This window comes from Sinohyriopsis cumingii, chromosome 15, assembly GCF_028554795.1.
Source record: "Sinohyriopsis cumingii isolate HCF-2022 chromosome 15, ASM2855479v2, whole genome shotgun sequence".
Taxonomy (NCBI): domain Eukaryota; kingdom Metazoa; phylum Mollusca; class Bivalvia; order Unionida; family Unionidae; genus Sinohyriopsis; species Sinohyriopsis cumingii.
The window spans coordinates 108,762,579-108,780,472 of NC_142975.1; the positions used below are offsets into that span (position 1 = coordinate 108,762,579).

Sequence of the window (17,894 nt, forward strand, 5' to 3'; positions counted from 1 at the left end):
ACTTTAGATGGCACCATGGAGTGTTGCAATGGCAGCTCCAACTTTGCATCTTTCGAACCGTCTGCGTACCGGGACCTGTGGCTGCGATAGGAGGGTATGATTTCAATGAATAAACTCGGACAAGGAGACGAATTGTTGCATTCTGAATTCGCAAAGGTCCAATAGTATGCTGGGAATGCAGAATTTTGCAATATTTTCAGCATCTGATAGTTCTAATTTAAGGCAAATTTGTATGTAAAGAGGATGAATTAAGTTTTGTTTCTGAACGTACACGTGTTGCTAGGATGAATTAAGTCTTGTTTCTGAACGTACACGTGTTGCTAGGATGAATTAAGTCTTGTTTCTGAACGTACACGTGTTGCTAGGATGAATTAAGTCTTGTTTCTGAACGTACACGAATTGCTATTTGTGTACCAACACTATATTATATGCGTTGTCAGAATACATTTAGGTAGATAGAATATTATAGGACCAGTTTCGATTCTCTGAGTTAAAGTATTGGTCCATTTGACTCAGCAGAGATACTTTCTGAGAGGAAGATCCCAAAGCACTTAGAGTATAAATGCCTCTTTGTGTATTCATTATCTTACAGGTAAGATTTACAAGCTATGGTCAAATTTAATCCTACAAACGATATATCTAACCTGAGAAAAACTTACTATCTGCCCCCACCCCCTTCTCGTATCACGCCTTTGCATCATATCCAAAGTTGTTTTTTTTTTTTACAATTGTCCATGAGTTAGCAATATATGAAGCAAAGTTATTTTGTGATGGAACATACGTTCACACAATAAGTCCCCACAATTTGCGATCCACCACAAAAGCAATAAAATAACGGTTAGGATCGAGCATTTTGTCACCACGAATACAATGTAATAAGTAGAAACTCATGGTTAGATTTTCATTTTGACAAGTTAAACCAGTTTCTTCGACCCATTTCCGAACTCTGCTGATGTTCAATAGAATGCATACGTTTTGATCTATAACAGATCAATAAGTCGTCAGTATGTAACGATATATTCAGTTCTTGGATTAGGGCAGTTCACAATGGTATTACATCTGATGTTGAATAGTGTGACTGACACTATGTTGCCCTGAGGCACACCGATATCCTGATGATAGATGTCAGAAAGGGTGCTGCCTACTTTACCTCTGAAGTTTGTATCTTTTAAAATAAAAGCTAGATGAGCTTACCGAGCCCGCAGGTGTTCAACAAAGTGAAAGCAGTAATGGTCTATTATACTAAACATATATGCTATTTATATTTTGTTCATGTTCATTTCACATAATGGAAAACTATTACATTGCTACCCGTGCATCACATTATATTCGGAGCCTACCGACGTAGATTTCGCTGATTGTTGCAAGCCTCATGTCAAATCAAAATGGCACGCTGAAACTAAGAAAAACAAATCTTACTCAATTGATCCTTTCAACTGCCCACATAAATCATGTCTTTTCCTAGATGTACTGCTATAATTAAAAATTAAGTTCTATAAAATGCAAATATAAACATTGCTCCAAACATTTGGAAAAATGGCTCTTTCAAATAAACTTGAACATTAAGTAAAATAAAAAAGGATTAAATGTTGAAATGCTCAAGCTAAATAAAAATCTACTAGTAAAAAGTATAAATTTATTAACATGTGGGGTTGAGTTCGTTATACTAGCCTCAGTACCCTCAAAACGTCTAAGATTTGTTTTCTTCTGGCGGCCAAGCAGTATATCCTTTACACCATCATCACGGACGCTATCGACGTTAAACAATTTGTTCTGTTTGGTCGCCTCTTACGACATAGTTGAGGATGCGTCAGGCTTAATTTACATTCCCTATCCCACGGAGAGCAATTACGTCAGAAAATAATACAACTTATATGATTATAAATTGTTGGTCTTTCGTCTCGTGTAAGCGCCATGAGAAAAACAAGGAGAAGGATTTTTATAAAATTGCTTACACAGAATATTTTTTGTTCATTTCAGCTGAAATCATACCTGCAGAAAACTGTCTTCTTTTTGTAAATGGAAAAGAAAAGGATTATGACTGTTTTAGTTGTCCTAACAATTTCTGTAATACTTATTTTAACATATTCAATATCTACACAAAGCCCATTGACTGCAAGGAGCAGAAATTTTCTTACACTGTTTCATCAAAGAAATTTGACAGGACTTAACTATGAGAAGAAGATTTTATTCTGGACACCGATGTTTGAAGTGAGTTCAGAGGAACTTGCCGCTAATCACAGGCGGTGTCTCCTACAGTGTGACGTAAAGTGCGCAGTGACCAGTGACAGGCGCGAGGTGTCGTCGGCAGACGCTGTAATGTTTCACTTGAGGGATCTGTGGGTGGGTGGGATTGGAACCAAGAGATTCGTGTCCCTTCCTGGGTACCGACGCCCCTCCCAGGTTTGGGTCCTTTATAATATGGAGTCCCTTGCTTATCTCCAAGGAGATCTAAATGCACTAAACGGGTACTTCAACTGGACTGTGTGGTACAGGAAAGACTCCACCATTTCTATTCCGTACGGCCAAGTTTCTGATCTGAGCAGGACGGAAATTATGGACATGAGTAAGCACCTTGAGACGAAGAATTTCTTCAGAGAAAAATCAAAAGCAGTTACAGGTATGATCAGCCATTGCAAAGACTACGCAAGGCGTTACAAAGTAATTAATGTGCTCAAAAAGTACATCAAAGTTGAAATGTTCGGAGACTGTTACGGCAAGCCGTGCAAAGGCAACTTTACAGATTGTGAAGATTTGTTAAAAGATTACAAATTCTATCTGGCGCTTGAAAATAGCATTTGTAAAGATTACGTCACCGAAAAATACTGGAGTGCGTTGGCTCGTAATCAGGTGCCAATAGTTAACTGGAAAAACATATCGGATAATATTGTAATTCCAAACTCGTATATAAATATCCATGATTTTAAAGATACGAAAGCTCTTGCAAGTTATCTCAATAAGGTTGGTAACAACGAAACTCTTTATAATAGCTATTTTACCTGGAAGAAACGTTTTACAAATCGTTCTGTATGTTTTACGTGCAAACTCTGCCGTGCTTTACATAATGGATCAGTTCCACACCAGGTATATTCAAAAATAGACGCTTGGCTTGAAGATGATATATGTCAGAAAACATCAACGTTTGACAATATTTATAATGATTTAGACTGGTATTTGTTTAAAATATACAGTTAATAACCACAACTAGCTTAATAAGACTACAGCACATTGCAGAACATGCCTATATCAAAGCTTTTAGCAAGAGACTAATTTAGGTTCAATTACTTTATTGGGATTGTACGACGCACAGGACCGTGGGGTTATAGAGAGACAAAATGGTGATATGATAATAAATTGATTTATGTATGAAAGCGGTGTAAAAACAGTCAGATGATGAGGATAATACGTGATGATTTCCGATCAACCGGTTATGTAACGGGTCCATGTAAAGGGTTATTAGATTAATAAATTGATATACAGTTCACATATTGCTTAAAATACTCATGGGAAATGGGTTGCACTCAAACTATATATTTGAATAAATGTTAACTTCCTTCAAGAAATTAACAATACGATTTACATACTACATGCATGAAGACTGGAGACAGAAACAACCTAACAGAGAGTGCTTCACAATAAAGGGTTCATTGCAAGAAACGCACTCAGGAAATTGTCGCCCTTTAATACGTACGAATGGTTAATATAAATATGACTGAAGTTCTAATTCGCGCAAATGGATGGTTCTGTAGCAAGGAGGCCATTAGCCGGAGGAGGGTTTGACCACGATGAGATTGTTATTGACGGCATCATGCCTGACGCATACCACGTACTAAATAAGGATTTTGTTATGCAAGGTTTAAAATCAATGTATTTTATTTTAAAATGACACGGCTGGTTTTGCATCGCTGTCAGCTCGTTTACTGCCTGTAATGCCGACATGGCAGGATGACTAATATCATATTATAGTATTCAGTTACAAGAATTACGCGACGAGACTGTTGATTAATGATCGATTTTCCAACTTACTATTGTGGAGTAAATCAGAGATGATGATTCAGTTTAAAATATATTGGGTATCGGTATATTTCAGGGCAAGATCTACTGCCCTGATTTTCGCTGAAAACATCGTTGTACTGTAACAACTCTTTGGTCTTAAACTAAGTAATAGAAAGAAGTGAAGCGAACACGTTTTATTAAAATCAACAAATACAGTTATTTGTCTAAGTTGCAAGGTGAAATTTTAAGAAAAACTTTACAGTTGTGTGAATGAAATCCCAAATAATACTAAATGTTCACAAGTCAAAAGTATTGAATTTTGAATGAATTCCAGTAATAATTGCGCTGGTATACCAATATTATTAAATTACCTGTTGAGCCAATAGTACTGATGTGTCACAATGATATACTCTAGAATGTCTATGAATGATTTCACAATAATATAAAAGCAGTGGTTTTGTCTTAAACGACAACGAGTACTTTGTAATTCCAATGAATGATAAATAGATTGTTTATTTCAATTTATATCTAATAACAACAGTAAATATTTCCACAGACGAAACTTAAAGGAAGGATGAAATAAATGGGTTTACCTCAACAGTATATAAAAACCAAAGACAAAATAAAATTACCAAGTTGTGGGTCAAACGTTCCCTTCCAGAATATACTAAATTTGTAAATAAAGCTAGATCTTAAACACAGATGCCAGTAAATAATTTTTTTGTACAAAAAATGATGAAAGTCGGGTACGTCCTAACTTCTATCTTCAATCACGATCAAAGGTCAAGTACACAAAATAAATTAAATATACATAACAGCACCAAAGAGCAAACGACATTTTGTAGTGTGATTTCCACTAAATAAGGCTGTAGAAGAGATTTTGAACCATCATTATAAGTGCTTGGGTAGGACTAAAATTTGGATACGTTTTTATAAGAGGTATGAAAAAGGAAGGATTGGTCTCTATTTGCTTTTCCTTAATGCAGAGTAAAAACAACTTGGGGTTGTCTTAGAAGCCATTAGGTACACCAGACACAAATGACTTGAATTTTTGAAATATCATTGTTTTCTTTGTGAAGGATGGAAGATGTTTTAATGCGAATTGCAGGAGTGACGATTTTTTCGTATAAAGCACTGTAATTAGGTTAGCAAACATACATACCAGAATGGTTTAAAGGGTTTGTTTTCAATGTTAGGGCATATTGTAAAGATGATGCTTCTCTGAGATCTGATAAGTGTGGCTCATTCGCTTCAGCCAAAAGGCATTCAACTGGAAATGTTTGAAAGCCTCCCAAAAAAGCAAAGCTGCCTGATGGTAAATGGGATCAAACAAATTTAAATATGACTTTCTGGCTAAATTATAAACAACGCAACTATAGTTCGGTTTTGAAGGTAATTAAGGTTTTATATCGGTTAGGAACAAGTTTTCTATCAGCATCCCAGTCAATGTGTGTTACTACTTTGAGTACTTCAAGAGGTTTCAAGTATTTAACTTTCAGTTATTTTAATGTGTGGAATGAAGGCGACATTTCTGTTTATGACAATACTTAAAACCTTGATATCCTCAACAACAGTAGTAAGAGTTTCGTCCAACGGGAGTTCAGGAATACTTGACCTTTGTTCATGATTGAAGATAGAAAAGTTATGACGTACTTCTTTGTAGCTGACAAAAATGTACAGAAACTGTTTTCTTTTTCTTTTAATAATTTTGATAATTTTAAAACCATTGGCAGTAGATTCATTTCTAATCAGTTTCATATTTTGTTGGAGATGTCTTTCGATTGGATGCATATATTAAGATCGATAACATAAGGAAATCACTAAAACATTAGGAGCAATCCACATAAAAAGCCAAACACTTGATGATGATATTCATTTCAAAAAGTGTCACTGACAAAATTCTACCACGAGGAACGTCTATCTCCTGTTAAAACATGTCAGTGAGGTAGGGACATACTTCTACTGTTAAAACATGTCAGTGAGGTAGAGACATACTTCTACTGTTAAAACATGTCAGTGAGGTAGGGACATACTTCTACATGAAATTCTTTATCTGGTTTGGGAACATATTTAAGGTCGTGGTAGATCACCAATGGTTGATACATCACTGGTCATTTTATTGCGGATCTTATCCAAATCTTTCCTTATAGAGAAACAAAAATTTAATGTAGAATCAGTTTTTTTCGTGAAATATTCTTACATTCTTTAATTATGTGGCAAGCTTTTGCCCGTAATAAACAGTATATAAGTTGACTGATTGTTGTATATTCTCAATGCTTCTCTACATTGTCTACTGTTGTCTTTACGATTTTCAGCGAACAATGGCGATTTGGGTACTATTAGAGTTAAATGAATCCATAAAAATTGGATTTTTCTGCAATCTGGAGCAAACGAAATGTAAAACATTGACAAGGAACATTATCATTTATCAAGATATCTCTGTAAAATCTAGTTTAGCAAAGGGTTTAACACTTCACTCAATTGGCCTTCTTTATTTTACGGTGTGAAATTAGATCATCGAGTTAACGTTGTGAAGGTCATCAGCGACCTTTCAATCGCGATCCAAAAGCAAAGAACAAATTGTCTGATCTATGAACGTCCACGTCTCCATTATGTAATTATGTAGTCTGCTTGGTGTTATATAGACATAAATCATGTCTTCAAATCTACTTTGATCTCTATAAAAATGGATCAGTTTGTCACTAAAGCATGAGTGATTACAATTTCTCTCTCTCTCTCTCTCTCTCTCTCTCAAATTTAGCTATTTCCAAATTCTTCTCCACCTATCACTTTATATTTCTTTATAAATCTACATGCCTACCACGATAACAGCCATGGTTTATTTAGAAATGTAATTGCCTTTTTGGATGTCAAAGTCATTCAATCTCACGTAAACGCAATTCAAACTGACTCAGAGAGCTCTCCAAATTAACATTAATTACCATAGCCTGGCAAAAGTATTGATTATCTTTCAACTTCTTTGACAAAAGAGCAGTTTAGTTGAGTTGTTAATCTGAACGCGTACTATTGACATCCATACAAATATTAAATGTTATATCTGTTTAAAATTTATGAATTATCTTCTGTTATGTATCTTGCATTATATTTCGTTTTAGTTAACATCAATCTAATGTTTGTAAAACATATTTTTCAATGAGTATGTTATGCTGACAATTAAAATTGAACTCAGATTAAATTGAGAATATTGAACGTATGCGAATCGCACTATAGACTTTAACGATGGAATTAATATTTTACAAAACACCAGACTCCTCTGTCTTGTAGCTCAGTGTAGGCAGTGAGTTTGTGAATAATGTAGTGAACCTATGATAAGACAGAGGGGTGGACATAGAGGAATTTTGTATATTCCACCGAACTCCTTTTCTAGTAAACTGTTACCCTGCTATATGGCGATTTACTGTCTATTTTTGGATAGTATCCCTACGCCGACCAGCTCTGGGGACACGTCTCTATGTTAAAAGTAACAAAATAGTTCCAAACACTTGGCCTCACTTCTTTTTTTATTTTCGTGGCTTGCTAAGGTCTTTCTAACATATGCATTGATTATTTTTTAAACTAAGTATAATTCTTCGTAAAAATGTGTTAACATGTGTTTTTGTAAAAAGCAATAATGCTCATGATTTGAAGCACGTCCGTTGTCAAATCTTTAGTTTCGGAGGTGAGTAGATTGGTGTTTTATAAACTCTTGAAATTCGAAGGCAAGCAAATCTTCCATACAGACCACAATCTCACAATGCCAAGATCGGTTTTGAGAAAACACCGGAACTTGTGAAGTTTGAGTTGTGGCCCTGACGCGTTAGTACTTAAGAATGGTTTAATCCAATTCCATGATGGGCGTTGTGTAAGGCATGTACAAATTTCTAATCCACCCACCCACTCATGACAGTACAAGTTAACACTTACTGTGTATTTTGAAACCTTGCCTGCTGTTTGTTTCGATTTACTATTTTAGACACCTTTCACATAAATCTACTACGAGATTGAAGCTTGGAGCCGTATAACGTTATAGTGCAGTCCACTCTGATTAAAATCATATCTCCACTGTCTCTCACTTAGGACAGTGGAGATCGGACGTTGCGGTGCAGTCTGTTCTCACGAACCAATTTTCAAATTAGCTGACCCACGTTTCTGTGTTGTTTATACATCGATATACAGCCTCAGATTCATTTCACGCTTTTGCAAAAGGCAATAAATATATCGCCTGTTTAAGCTGATATGAATGGGATATACATGTTGACGCTGCTTTATATTGATTAGTCCTTGAACGTTATGGACAGAACAGTTAACGGTGTGAACAGACATAGGATTGATTCTGTTATTGCTTGTTTTTAATAAATAATTTGTCGCGGCTCAGGGGTTTTGATTAGTTTGATCCAGGGAGACGAGTATGGAACTTAAATCTCAGCTGGCTTGTCCTTGTTTTCTATTTAGACAAAATAAGCTTTCTACACCCTTATCAATTTGGATTTCGTAAGGAGGCTGGAGCTATCTCAACTGCATTTACTCTTCAAGAATGTTTGTTGTACTTTAATAATCATAACTCTAATGTATATTCTGTTTTTCTGGATAATGAAACTGTGACATTGTGAACTACTAAAAAACTAAAAATATTAGGAATTAATGCAAAAATATGGAGAATAATCGCCCATTCCTACACACAGTCAAATGCCTGTGTAGCGTGTAGAGGATGCATATCGAACACATTTCCATTACGGAGAGGCGTTGGTCAAGGGTGTGTAATGTCTGCTTTTTTTATTCTCGTGTACATAAATGACCTATTGAATGAACTAGTAATGACTAATTGCGGGATAACAGTGAATCAAATGAACATTCATGGCATGCTTTTGGCAGACGACACTACTCTACTAAGCTCTACGCTGAATGGATTACAAATACTCGTGAATACAGCTTATCAGTATGCACAGAAGTGGAAATTGAAATATAACTACAACAAGAGTAATTGGATGATATTTAGTAAAAACAATGAAGTGTTCTCATCAAATGGAATTACTCTGGGATCACAGAATATTCCTAGAGCAAAAAAAAAGCGAAATATGCAGGAGTTACCTTTTCACAACCAATGAAAACTAATGATCGTATAGTCTATTCCTACGATGAAGCTAAACCTGTAACAAACTCACTATACTCAATTGGATTAAATGCAAATGGGATGAATCCTATAGTTTCTGTGAAAGTCTGGGAAACAGTTATATTGCCGTCTGCTTTGTATGGTTCAGAACTCTGGTTTAATATATCATATCATGGCATTGAATCAATGGAGAAAATACAACGATATTTCGCCCAGAGAGTACAAGGTGTTCCTCAAAGATCGCCTATTGGATCTACGACATCATGCTTGGGGATGATATCAATGGAAGCTCGCATAGATAAGCAAAAACTCGTATTCCTTAGTGGCATGTGTAGAACATCAGCAAACTTAACTGCTAACAAGGTTTTCCTCTGGGATGTTGGAAATTTGATTTTTGACCCCCAGTATAGCTACAACTCTTTTATATATGATATAAATATTGTACTCAAAAGGTATGATTTAGAAGACTATCTCATCGACTTTATTTTCACTGGAAAATTTCCAAACAAAATAACATGGAAAAACTTAATTGGGACAAGAATACAGATATTTGAGGAGAGAAAACATGAAATGAGTATCAGAAATCCATCAGAGGGATTCGGTAGATTTTTAAAAATTAATCCAGGACTAAAAATGCATCATCTATGGAAAATAGCTTACACTGACTCAAACAGAAAAATGGAATATGGGACATTAATTCGTATGGGAGGAATAGCCCATTTCATACCGAATTTAACCGAGTTGCTCAGTAACTATCCGAATAACCTCCCGAGTTACTTTATGCTCCAGCCAATCAAACGCTGGTGGGTATATGTACATAACAAAATGGCGTCCATTGTTGTTTAGAAATATTTCAGAAATAAAATTAATTAAATGATTGAAATTTATATGTAAATTATCCACAGACTTTCATAAGCAAATCTGATAAAATCATATGAAACGCATTTTATTATAGTGACGTTTCGGATGCACAGAAATAGTTTGAACAACTTGCTTTTTGATTGCCAGGATTAAATTTTGTTTACTTCGACACCGTTTCCTTATTTACATGTACATGTCCAGATGTAAACAGCTCAAAGCTACTCTCTCGCATGGGTTTGAAATCCTCCCTGGTTTCCAGAAAATAAGACAGGATGGTTCCAATATTAAATTTCTTCAAAATCTGCGGCAGCATCGCTGTTGAATATGCATTTTTCAACTCGATAAACGATGTTGAAATAGTTACAGAAGTTGATGCTGATGCTGAAGCGTTAGCCATATTTTGCCCACCACCTAGTACGGTCAGCTGACCACTGCCACGTGATCAAAATTCCGAGCATATTACGAAGTTCACCGAAGTCTGCATGAAATGGGCTATGCAAGCAAGACCTCGACTGTGTCCCCAATGTGGCAAAATGAGTCATGACCGTATTTTGCACATTTCGATGAATTGTGCCTTAACCTTAGACGACAGAAACCGCTTGATGGAAAGTCTAGTTTCGTATATGCTCCAGTGATTTCTGTGATCAGATCGATGATGGTATACTGATTATACTACCTGGTTGTTTAAATGACATATCAGAACGTTTAGAACTTAAGGCATAGATAAATATGATCAGACTCTCTACCAAGTATTTCATTAAGATAAAGGATATTATATATTCGATTCAATAGAGAACTCACACAGAATATAAGGAAAGAAATACTTGTACTGGATTGCAAAGCGATTAGGAAACTAGCTATTTTTGTTGTGAGGATACATTTTCAAATGTCCTATCGTGTGTGTGTGTATATATATATATATATATATATATATATATATATATATATATATATATATATATATATATATATATATGTAGTTTAGTAATGATGTTAATTTATTTATTCGTTTGCTATTGGAAATAATTCAGAGCACTTCATAATTAACGAATCCACTACTTTTGTGATTCTATGTATTTCATTGCATTTCATTACTTTGTCTTAAAATCTTCAGAAAATGGAGGAATAAAAGAATATCAACGTCATCAATGAGGAAAGTCGTTAGAGGAATACACGTATTCACGATTGCAGCAGTCTGTATGACATTACTCCCAATCAAAATTATGCGTGAACACCGTGCCAAAAAGTTTTCCTAATTACACTACATCACGAACTTCGCCGCCGAATATCCTTCGGGACGGCTATTCACTACCAACAACGGCGAATAATAGGAACATTTTTGTTAGCTAATAAACTTTATGTGTATTAAATGTGTTTATAATCAGCAAGTGCCTCAAAATTTAGAGAAGATAAATTGCATGTTGTCTATGAATCCTCGTACCAGTAGCGAGATGGTTATGTCCACTGCTCCCCTCCACTCTAAGATAAGCCTGCCGTAAGACGGAGCGTATGAAGTCCTTTCATGATTTCCGCATTATAATTTCAGTTATACGGACCATGTCTTCACGAATGTATGTATATGGTCTTTAAACATGAGCATAAAAACCTAAATTTTGTAGAGTTACATTATCATACAGCTTCTTCATGCAGTTCACCTCAAAATAGTTGTCTTACAAAGAACATGTTTCCACTGTAAATGTATGTAGTTTTGTCAACCTTGTTTCCACTGTAAGGGTATCTAGTTTTGTCATCCTTGTTTCCACTGTAAGGGTATGTAGTTTTGTCAACCTTCCCTTCAGGAGGTATGCACGAGTCAGATATGCACGTCCGATAAGCAATCAGCACAGTACAAACTGATTTCTCCGATTTCTTCTATAACAGGGGTGCTACTCGCAAATGGTGAGTTTCATGTTCCCAATTTTATGGTGTTTTCATTCCACACATTTGCCACGTAGGACGAATATGTTGATTTATTCAATATGTAAAGACAGCTCCATCTGCCATTTGATGACTCTTTATGACAATGTGACGAGACAGACGACACTACTGAATGCTCTTTCGGGATTGTTGAGGTCATGTTTTTGTAAGATCTGGGATATTACCGAGTTCTCAAATGGATTTACAAATACAGATTGTTGATGCCATGGAACTATGTTTGGAAGGATATATTTGGTCCTTTCCAGTGATATGATTGTAAGGTCATACATTAAGTAACAGAAAGGAACAAAATCAAGAAGTTTTCTAAACATAACAAATAATTTAACTATCACAGTTACGAAATGAAAATTTAAGAGGAAATTATAATATTATGAATTACATTCAAAACAGTCTCAAATATTCTACACAAGAACAAAAGGAATCGAATGTTCGGAATGAATTACACATCATAGAATGTGCTGGTCTGCCAACAGTCCTGATGTATCACAATGACATTGTCCAAAACTCCTTAGAATAAATTCACAATAGTTCTAAAATAATATTTTAGTCCAGTGAGCAATTCGTAACTCCAATGAATAATCCAAACTAATGTTTCCTCTCAAATTATATCTAAACACAACCTTAAAAGCGTAAGCAACTTTACAACAGTTAAATATATAGGCTGAATTTAATTTGTAAACATGTATGTATAGCTCAATATTTATAATATAATCCACACCAATAGACAAATAAAATTAGTTACATATCATGTTTTATAGATGACACTACAATTTACACTCATGCAAACAAGTATGCACAATATAGATACAGATATGTACCAAAGGTTACAAATATAGATATACATAACACTCGATTTGGATACTGTTTTCTTCGGTTTACGTATTCGAGGTTTCTGATACGGCTGTGGCCATTCTATCAGATGTCGTTTAATGCTTGATACAGCTGCTATTATTTTTGCCAATATTCCAATATTTGTCGTATCATATTGCATTCTGATTTAATAGAGGAGGAAAAGTACAACCTAGAAACAAAGGATCTCCACGTTTTTCTCCTGCTCTTTTAAATGGTAGGACGAGTTATATCTCGGTATTACGGTATTTATTCAGATTATCGGTTGCTGGATTTGTACTGAATTACTTAAAACATTTCATCAGCTGCGTAAGTGTTCTTTCTCACGTATTATCGAACCAGGATTTGTTGATGGAATAGCCGGATATGTTGGTATGGAATCCCCTGCAAGATCCCTGTCTTTCTTTCTATGATTATTTGATCGACTATGTTGTGGAAACAACTGCCTGTCAGATTTGATTCGCAGAGAGATTGAAATGTTTTCCAATCTGCCGTGTTCAGTCTTCATCTCTGTATGAGCCTTTGCGGTGTAGGAATGCTTGTGATGCTACATGTATTGCGCGTTTGGGCTTAACAATCATTATCGCCTTAGCATAAGATGCCCCTCTGGAAACGCTTGAAGTGCTGGTCTTTTCTTGCAAAGACAAACCATTCTGGATTTCGAACGTTTAATTGTTTTATTCTGTTCTTTATTTCCACCTGGGATAATTCCTTTGAGCATGCGTAGTGGCCGCTTTTACAGTTGGCATTCAAGTGGAGTTATTATGATGTTCCGCGCCACAGCGAGTACAAACTTCATTTATGCTGCAGATATGCTTATGGTGGCAGAAATGTTGGCATTTCAAGCACCTATTCCAATATAAGGAAAGCCAGCCTTGGTAAAGATTTTGTGCAGTATGTCAAAATATAGATTGTCATGGGTATTTTCTTATCATCTCGGGTCAAGTTGTTTCCTGTCACCTCAGTTATTCGTTGGGGTCTATGTTCTCGAGTATTCACTTCATCAGTTTTCTTGATTCTTTATCGTATAACTTGACGAGTTTAATGGTTTGTTTGGGTTTAGAAGTGTCTGCAAACAATTTTACCCTTACTTTTGCACATGGCAGTGTGTTGTTTAAGAGACACCGGAGGAGTTTTTGGAAGCAATAAACACAAATGGAGCGGTGACTTAGTTAAGTACCATGTTATTGAATTGCGTGTCTGAACATTGCTATTTTATCACATACAAGATGCCGTAACCAAAATGAGTATAAGTAGGAGAAATAAAATATGCAGTAGACGCTGTTATGTATATGTAATTTAATTGTTTGTCTGTTAGTTATTTAAAAAATATTATTCTATTACATGCTATTGTAATGTAATTGTGTTTACTAGATATGATATTGTCCAGAATAGAGGTCAGTTATGACTGATTTTAAAAAAATAATATTTTCGATGAAAACAAATAATAATAGAATTTTTGTATCCCGTTGCTGGCCTTGTTTCAAAATCAGTGACAGTTTTAGTAAAAACAAAAAACTTTTTTAATTCTATTTTATTATCCTTCTCAGAGTAAGAATCATTAAGTTGAGTCAAGGACATATCTGGACGGCGTGATAATTATCATGTGACAAACTTCTATTTTTTTTCTAGAAGGATGAACTCTTGACCCCATCCGGGAATCTGTTTTGCGTTTTATTTAGTCTTATAACTGATATTAAGATAAGCTTTTTATCAGTCGTGCTTTAAACACTTTAGACGTCAAGTTGTTTTATGTTGTGTCCAGTTTGGGCTGAGATTTTATTTTCTTCAGATTATTGAATTCAAGTAATTATTTTCCCAGGAAATTCAAAAGTACTCTGATCATTCTTGGACAAAGACATTTACTGGAATTTATACGGAATTCAAAAACTGGAATAGTATTTTCTGTGATTCAGCAAAAGACTGTTGACACATCAGTACTACGCGGACTATTACAGATGTCATCACCTTCCATTTTGGATTTTCATTTGAACTGTGATTCAATTAGGACTTTTCATTGACAGGACTTGTGTTTTAATTCTTGGATCTTTTTTGGAATTAATTCGCACTACCGTAAGTTATTTTTTCTCATTTTTTTGCTTTTATTCTAGGGAAATAAATTATTTGTTACATTTTACAAAGCTTGTTGTCTTCACTCTTTTCTGTTACTTTTTTAAGAGCATAGACTCGTAACAACGCTTCTTGTGGTGCATATCTCCTTACATATACATACAAAAATACATCCTAAACTACAAGATGCTATATAGGTAAAATTAAAAATACAGTTAAGGAGATTTAAGTCAATATTCTGGTTTAAACGGCATTTGCCTTTGAAAGGGATGGGATGGGGCCTGATGCTGCAATATACCATACTTTAGTGTAGTACAGAAGAAAATGATGTATGTCTTTAAATCTACATATCTATCATAGATTGTGACTGTGTTATTGAATGCTTCACTGTGCCATTATATATTACCAATCATAGAGAATATTCCTTCGAAATCGACATTAATAATCCACACAGTGAATAAACTGATGAGTTATGCATTTACAGTTTTAGTGCCACGCATATATTTCTCACATGTGGCTATACAATTATTACATGTAACCTTATTAAGCATGTCTATCCTTTGTATTTTGTATGTCAGTTCGTGTGTAACAAATCATGATATTGAGAAACAGATAGAGATACATAAGGAATATCATTTTAACTATTTAATTTTCTTCCTTATACCACATCCCGAGGACGGTTATTACTTTATTTTGTCTTAGCAGTTTTTGTTTTTTTCAGGCCAGGCCAGAGTCTAATTTAATATTGTTTACTGCCGTACATTCACTGATAACTATCGAGAAAATGCGGTGAGATCACGCTTAAAATGGCAATATTTACAACAAGATTAACAAATAAAAAAGTGAAACTGAACACGGAAACTGAACACGGAAGAAAAGAAAAAAAACACATTTATTTACGATGTATTGACTAAGTGGATGAGCTACGAAAGCAGTTAATAAGATCAAATATCTAAACTTTGAAGGTGATTATAGCATTGACAGGCTCTTTGAATGAACACTGACCGCTTCATTAGTTTTCTGCGATTCTTTAATAAAACAAACAATCCAATTATGAAACAACACCGTTAATCTTTACATGTTCTTAATGTTGTTCTTTTTACTAATTTAATCATGCAGTAACTTCAAATATCACATCTACTTTGGTATTGGATCGTCCGGAATAAAATTATGATTCATTTGCAGCAACATTGAAACTTTTTGAAGTTGAAGTTCTAAATGTTCACATACAATCTGAAAGCCTGTCAGATCAAGTACGTTCATTATACATTAAAGGACTACAATATGACTACAATATATTTCGTATCATAAGACTAAAATTCCTCCAAAAGCATTAAAAAGTACCATTTCCCGTATATATAAAAATCAACTAATATTCGAACTAACTTCGCAGTATATAATTTTGCAGAATTTTATAGCATTCTTAACTTCTTTCAGCAAGATGTTTATTTCATTTTGTTCAATAATCGAATGAGTTTTTAAAAATACAGAACATTTTAATCACTCAATTCTTATTTCAGGCTTCTATTGCATGCATAATAAAATAATGTTATATAATGCTTGGTACAAAACATTGTTCTTAAACGGTCCATTGTGCAAAATGTGTAAAGCAAAATGCGAGCCAGGTGTGAAGTGTTGAATTTTGAATTGCAGTGAACCTTAAAGTTGAATGCATTGAGCATTAAAATTTATCGCATTTAAGCCAGAAGTCTTGTGAAGGTCATTCTACCTTTCTTCGTTCATCTCCCCCCCCCCCCCCATGTCAGTGTAAACTTCAAAGGGGCAGCATTCCAACTCAGTGAAATTGACCGGGGTATCTTAACACGATCCTTAGAAAGTGAACATTTGAGCTACCAACCCTAACCGCTTGGTAGGAACTATGTCCACTTATCATTTTTTCAAAGGGAAGGTGTTACGCACGGTCGTTCACAGATTCTGAGCTGTCTAAACCTGATGAAAGGAATTATTTCTTTGGGAAAAAATAGAGACCGCTGCTCACCATTAGGCGGAATAAATTAAGGCGTACACTTTAGAGCAATCAGACTTAAAGTGACGACCTTAGTCGAAATTCTTTAGTCTGAACATTTCCTGGAAGAGGAAACGTATTCGACTCCGTGGAAAGTCTAAATAGAATAGTGCTTCCCTCGTTAAAAAAGAAAGGGATCAGGTAGCCGTCTTGTAAATAGAAAGACAGGTTTTAGTGCTAGGACGCACAAGTTCAGAAAGAAAACAGCAATAAGGAAGAGCTTTCTGAGAGAGGGACGGGACAGTCTGACGTCCGAGGAAAGGAAGGACGAGGTCAGAATAAAAGGACCAGGAAATCCATGAAGGGGGTAAAGCATAAATCCGATTCCATGATGGTCGTGAAAAATCATTACAAAATTTATTAATAACGGTTAATTGTAACTGATTTGATTGCCCAGAAGCCCTTGGTCAAAAGAGAAGTTTACAACATTACTAATTCATTTTTCTTCATCGATGTATTGAGAAAATTCCGTTTGGGCCAGCTCAAATTTGCAAGGCTTTTGCCCGCGGGTCTTTCCACAAAATTGAGGGAAGGATACAAGATACAAGACCTTTTATTGAAGATTGGTGTCTGAGTAAAATACAGTAACTCGGTGCGAGATAAGTTACCGAAAAGAGGTCGGTCGTGTTCAGTTCCTAATGCGTTATGTTCTGCGAGTTTTATGCCCTGCGATCTCGCCACAATACAAATATCAACACCTTTAGTTAGGGTTTGTGTGTATCACATCCTTCTTCTGCATTTATGGCTACAGTTTCTTGTATCTGTTGTATGCGTTTCCTTCTAGTAGTCATTATCTTGGTTAGTCTCGCATTTCAACATGCAGAACACGTGATATTAATAATATTTACTACTTACAGCAAGTTTTGCCAAAATAATAAATAAATATTTATATTTGAACCATAAGATAAAAGTGAAATAAGTTTATGAAATATGTATTCACAGATCCTTGAGTTGCGAGTATAAAAAACTATTACTCTCTCTCTCTCTCTCTCTCTCTCTCTCTCTCTCAAATTTAGCTATTTCCAAATTCTTCTCCACCCATCA

At 35.1% G+C, this 17,894-nt stretch overlaps 1 protein-coding gene across 2 annotated transcripts in view; it reads left to right on the forward strand.

Annotated features, from left to right (window-relative positions):
- The window catches only part of LOC149782450 (lewis-type alpha-(1,3)-fucosyltransferase-like), a 55,791-nt gene that overhangs the window by 27,173 nt on the left and 10,724 nt on the right, over nt 1-17,894 (forward strand). Inside the window, exon 3 of one of the 2 annotated variants that reach the window (XM_089933871.1) lies at nt 1,981-6,249. The exons of the other annotated variant lie outside the window; for it this stretch is intronic. Coding sequence (XP_089789997.1) covers nt 2,020-3,195 — 1,176 coding nt within the window. The 5' untranslated portion in view covers nt 1,981-2,019 and the 3' untranslated portion in view covers nt 3,196-6,249. Of the gene's footprint in view, nt 1-1,980; nt 6,250-17,894 lie in introns of those variants that run through there. 2 annotated transcript variants of the gene reach the window in all.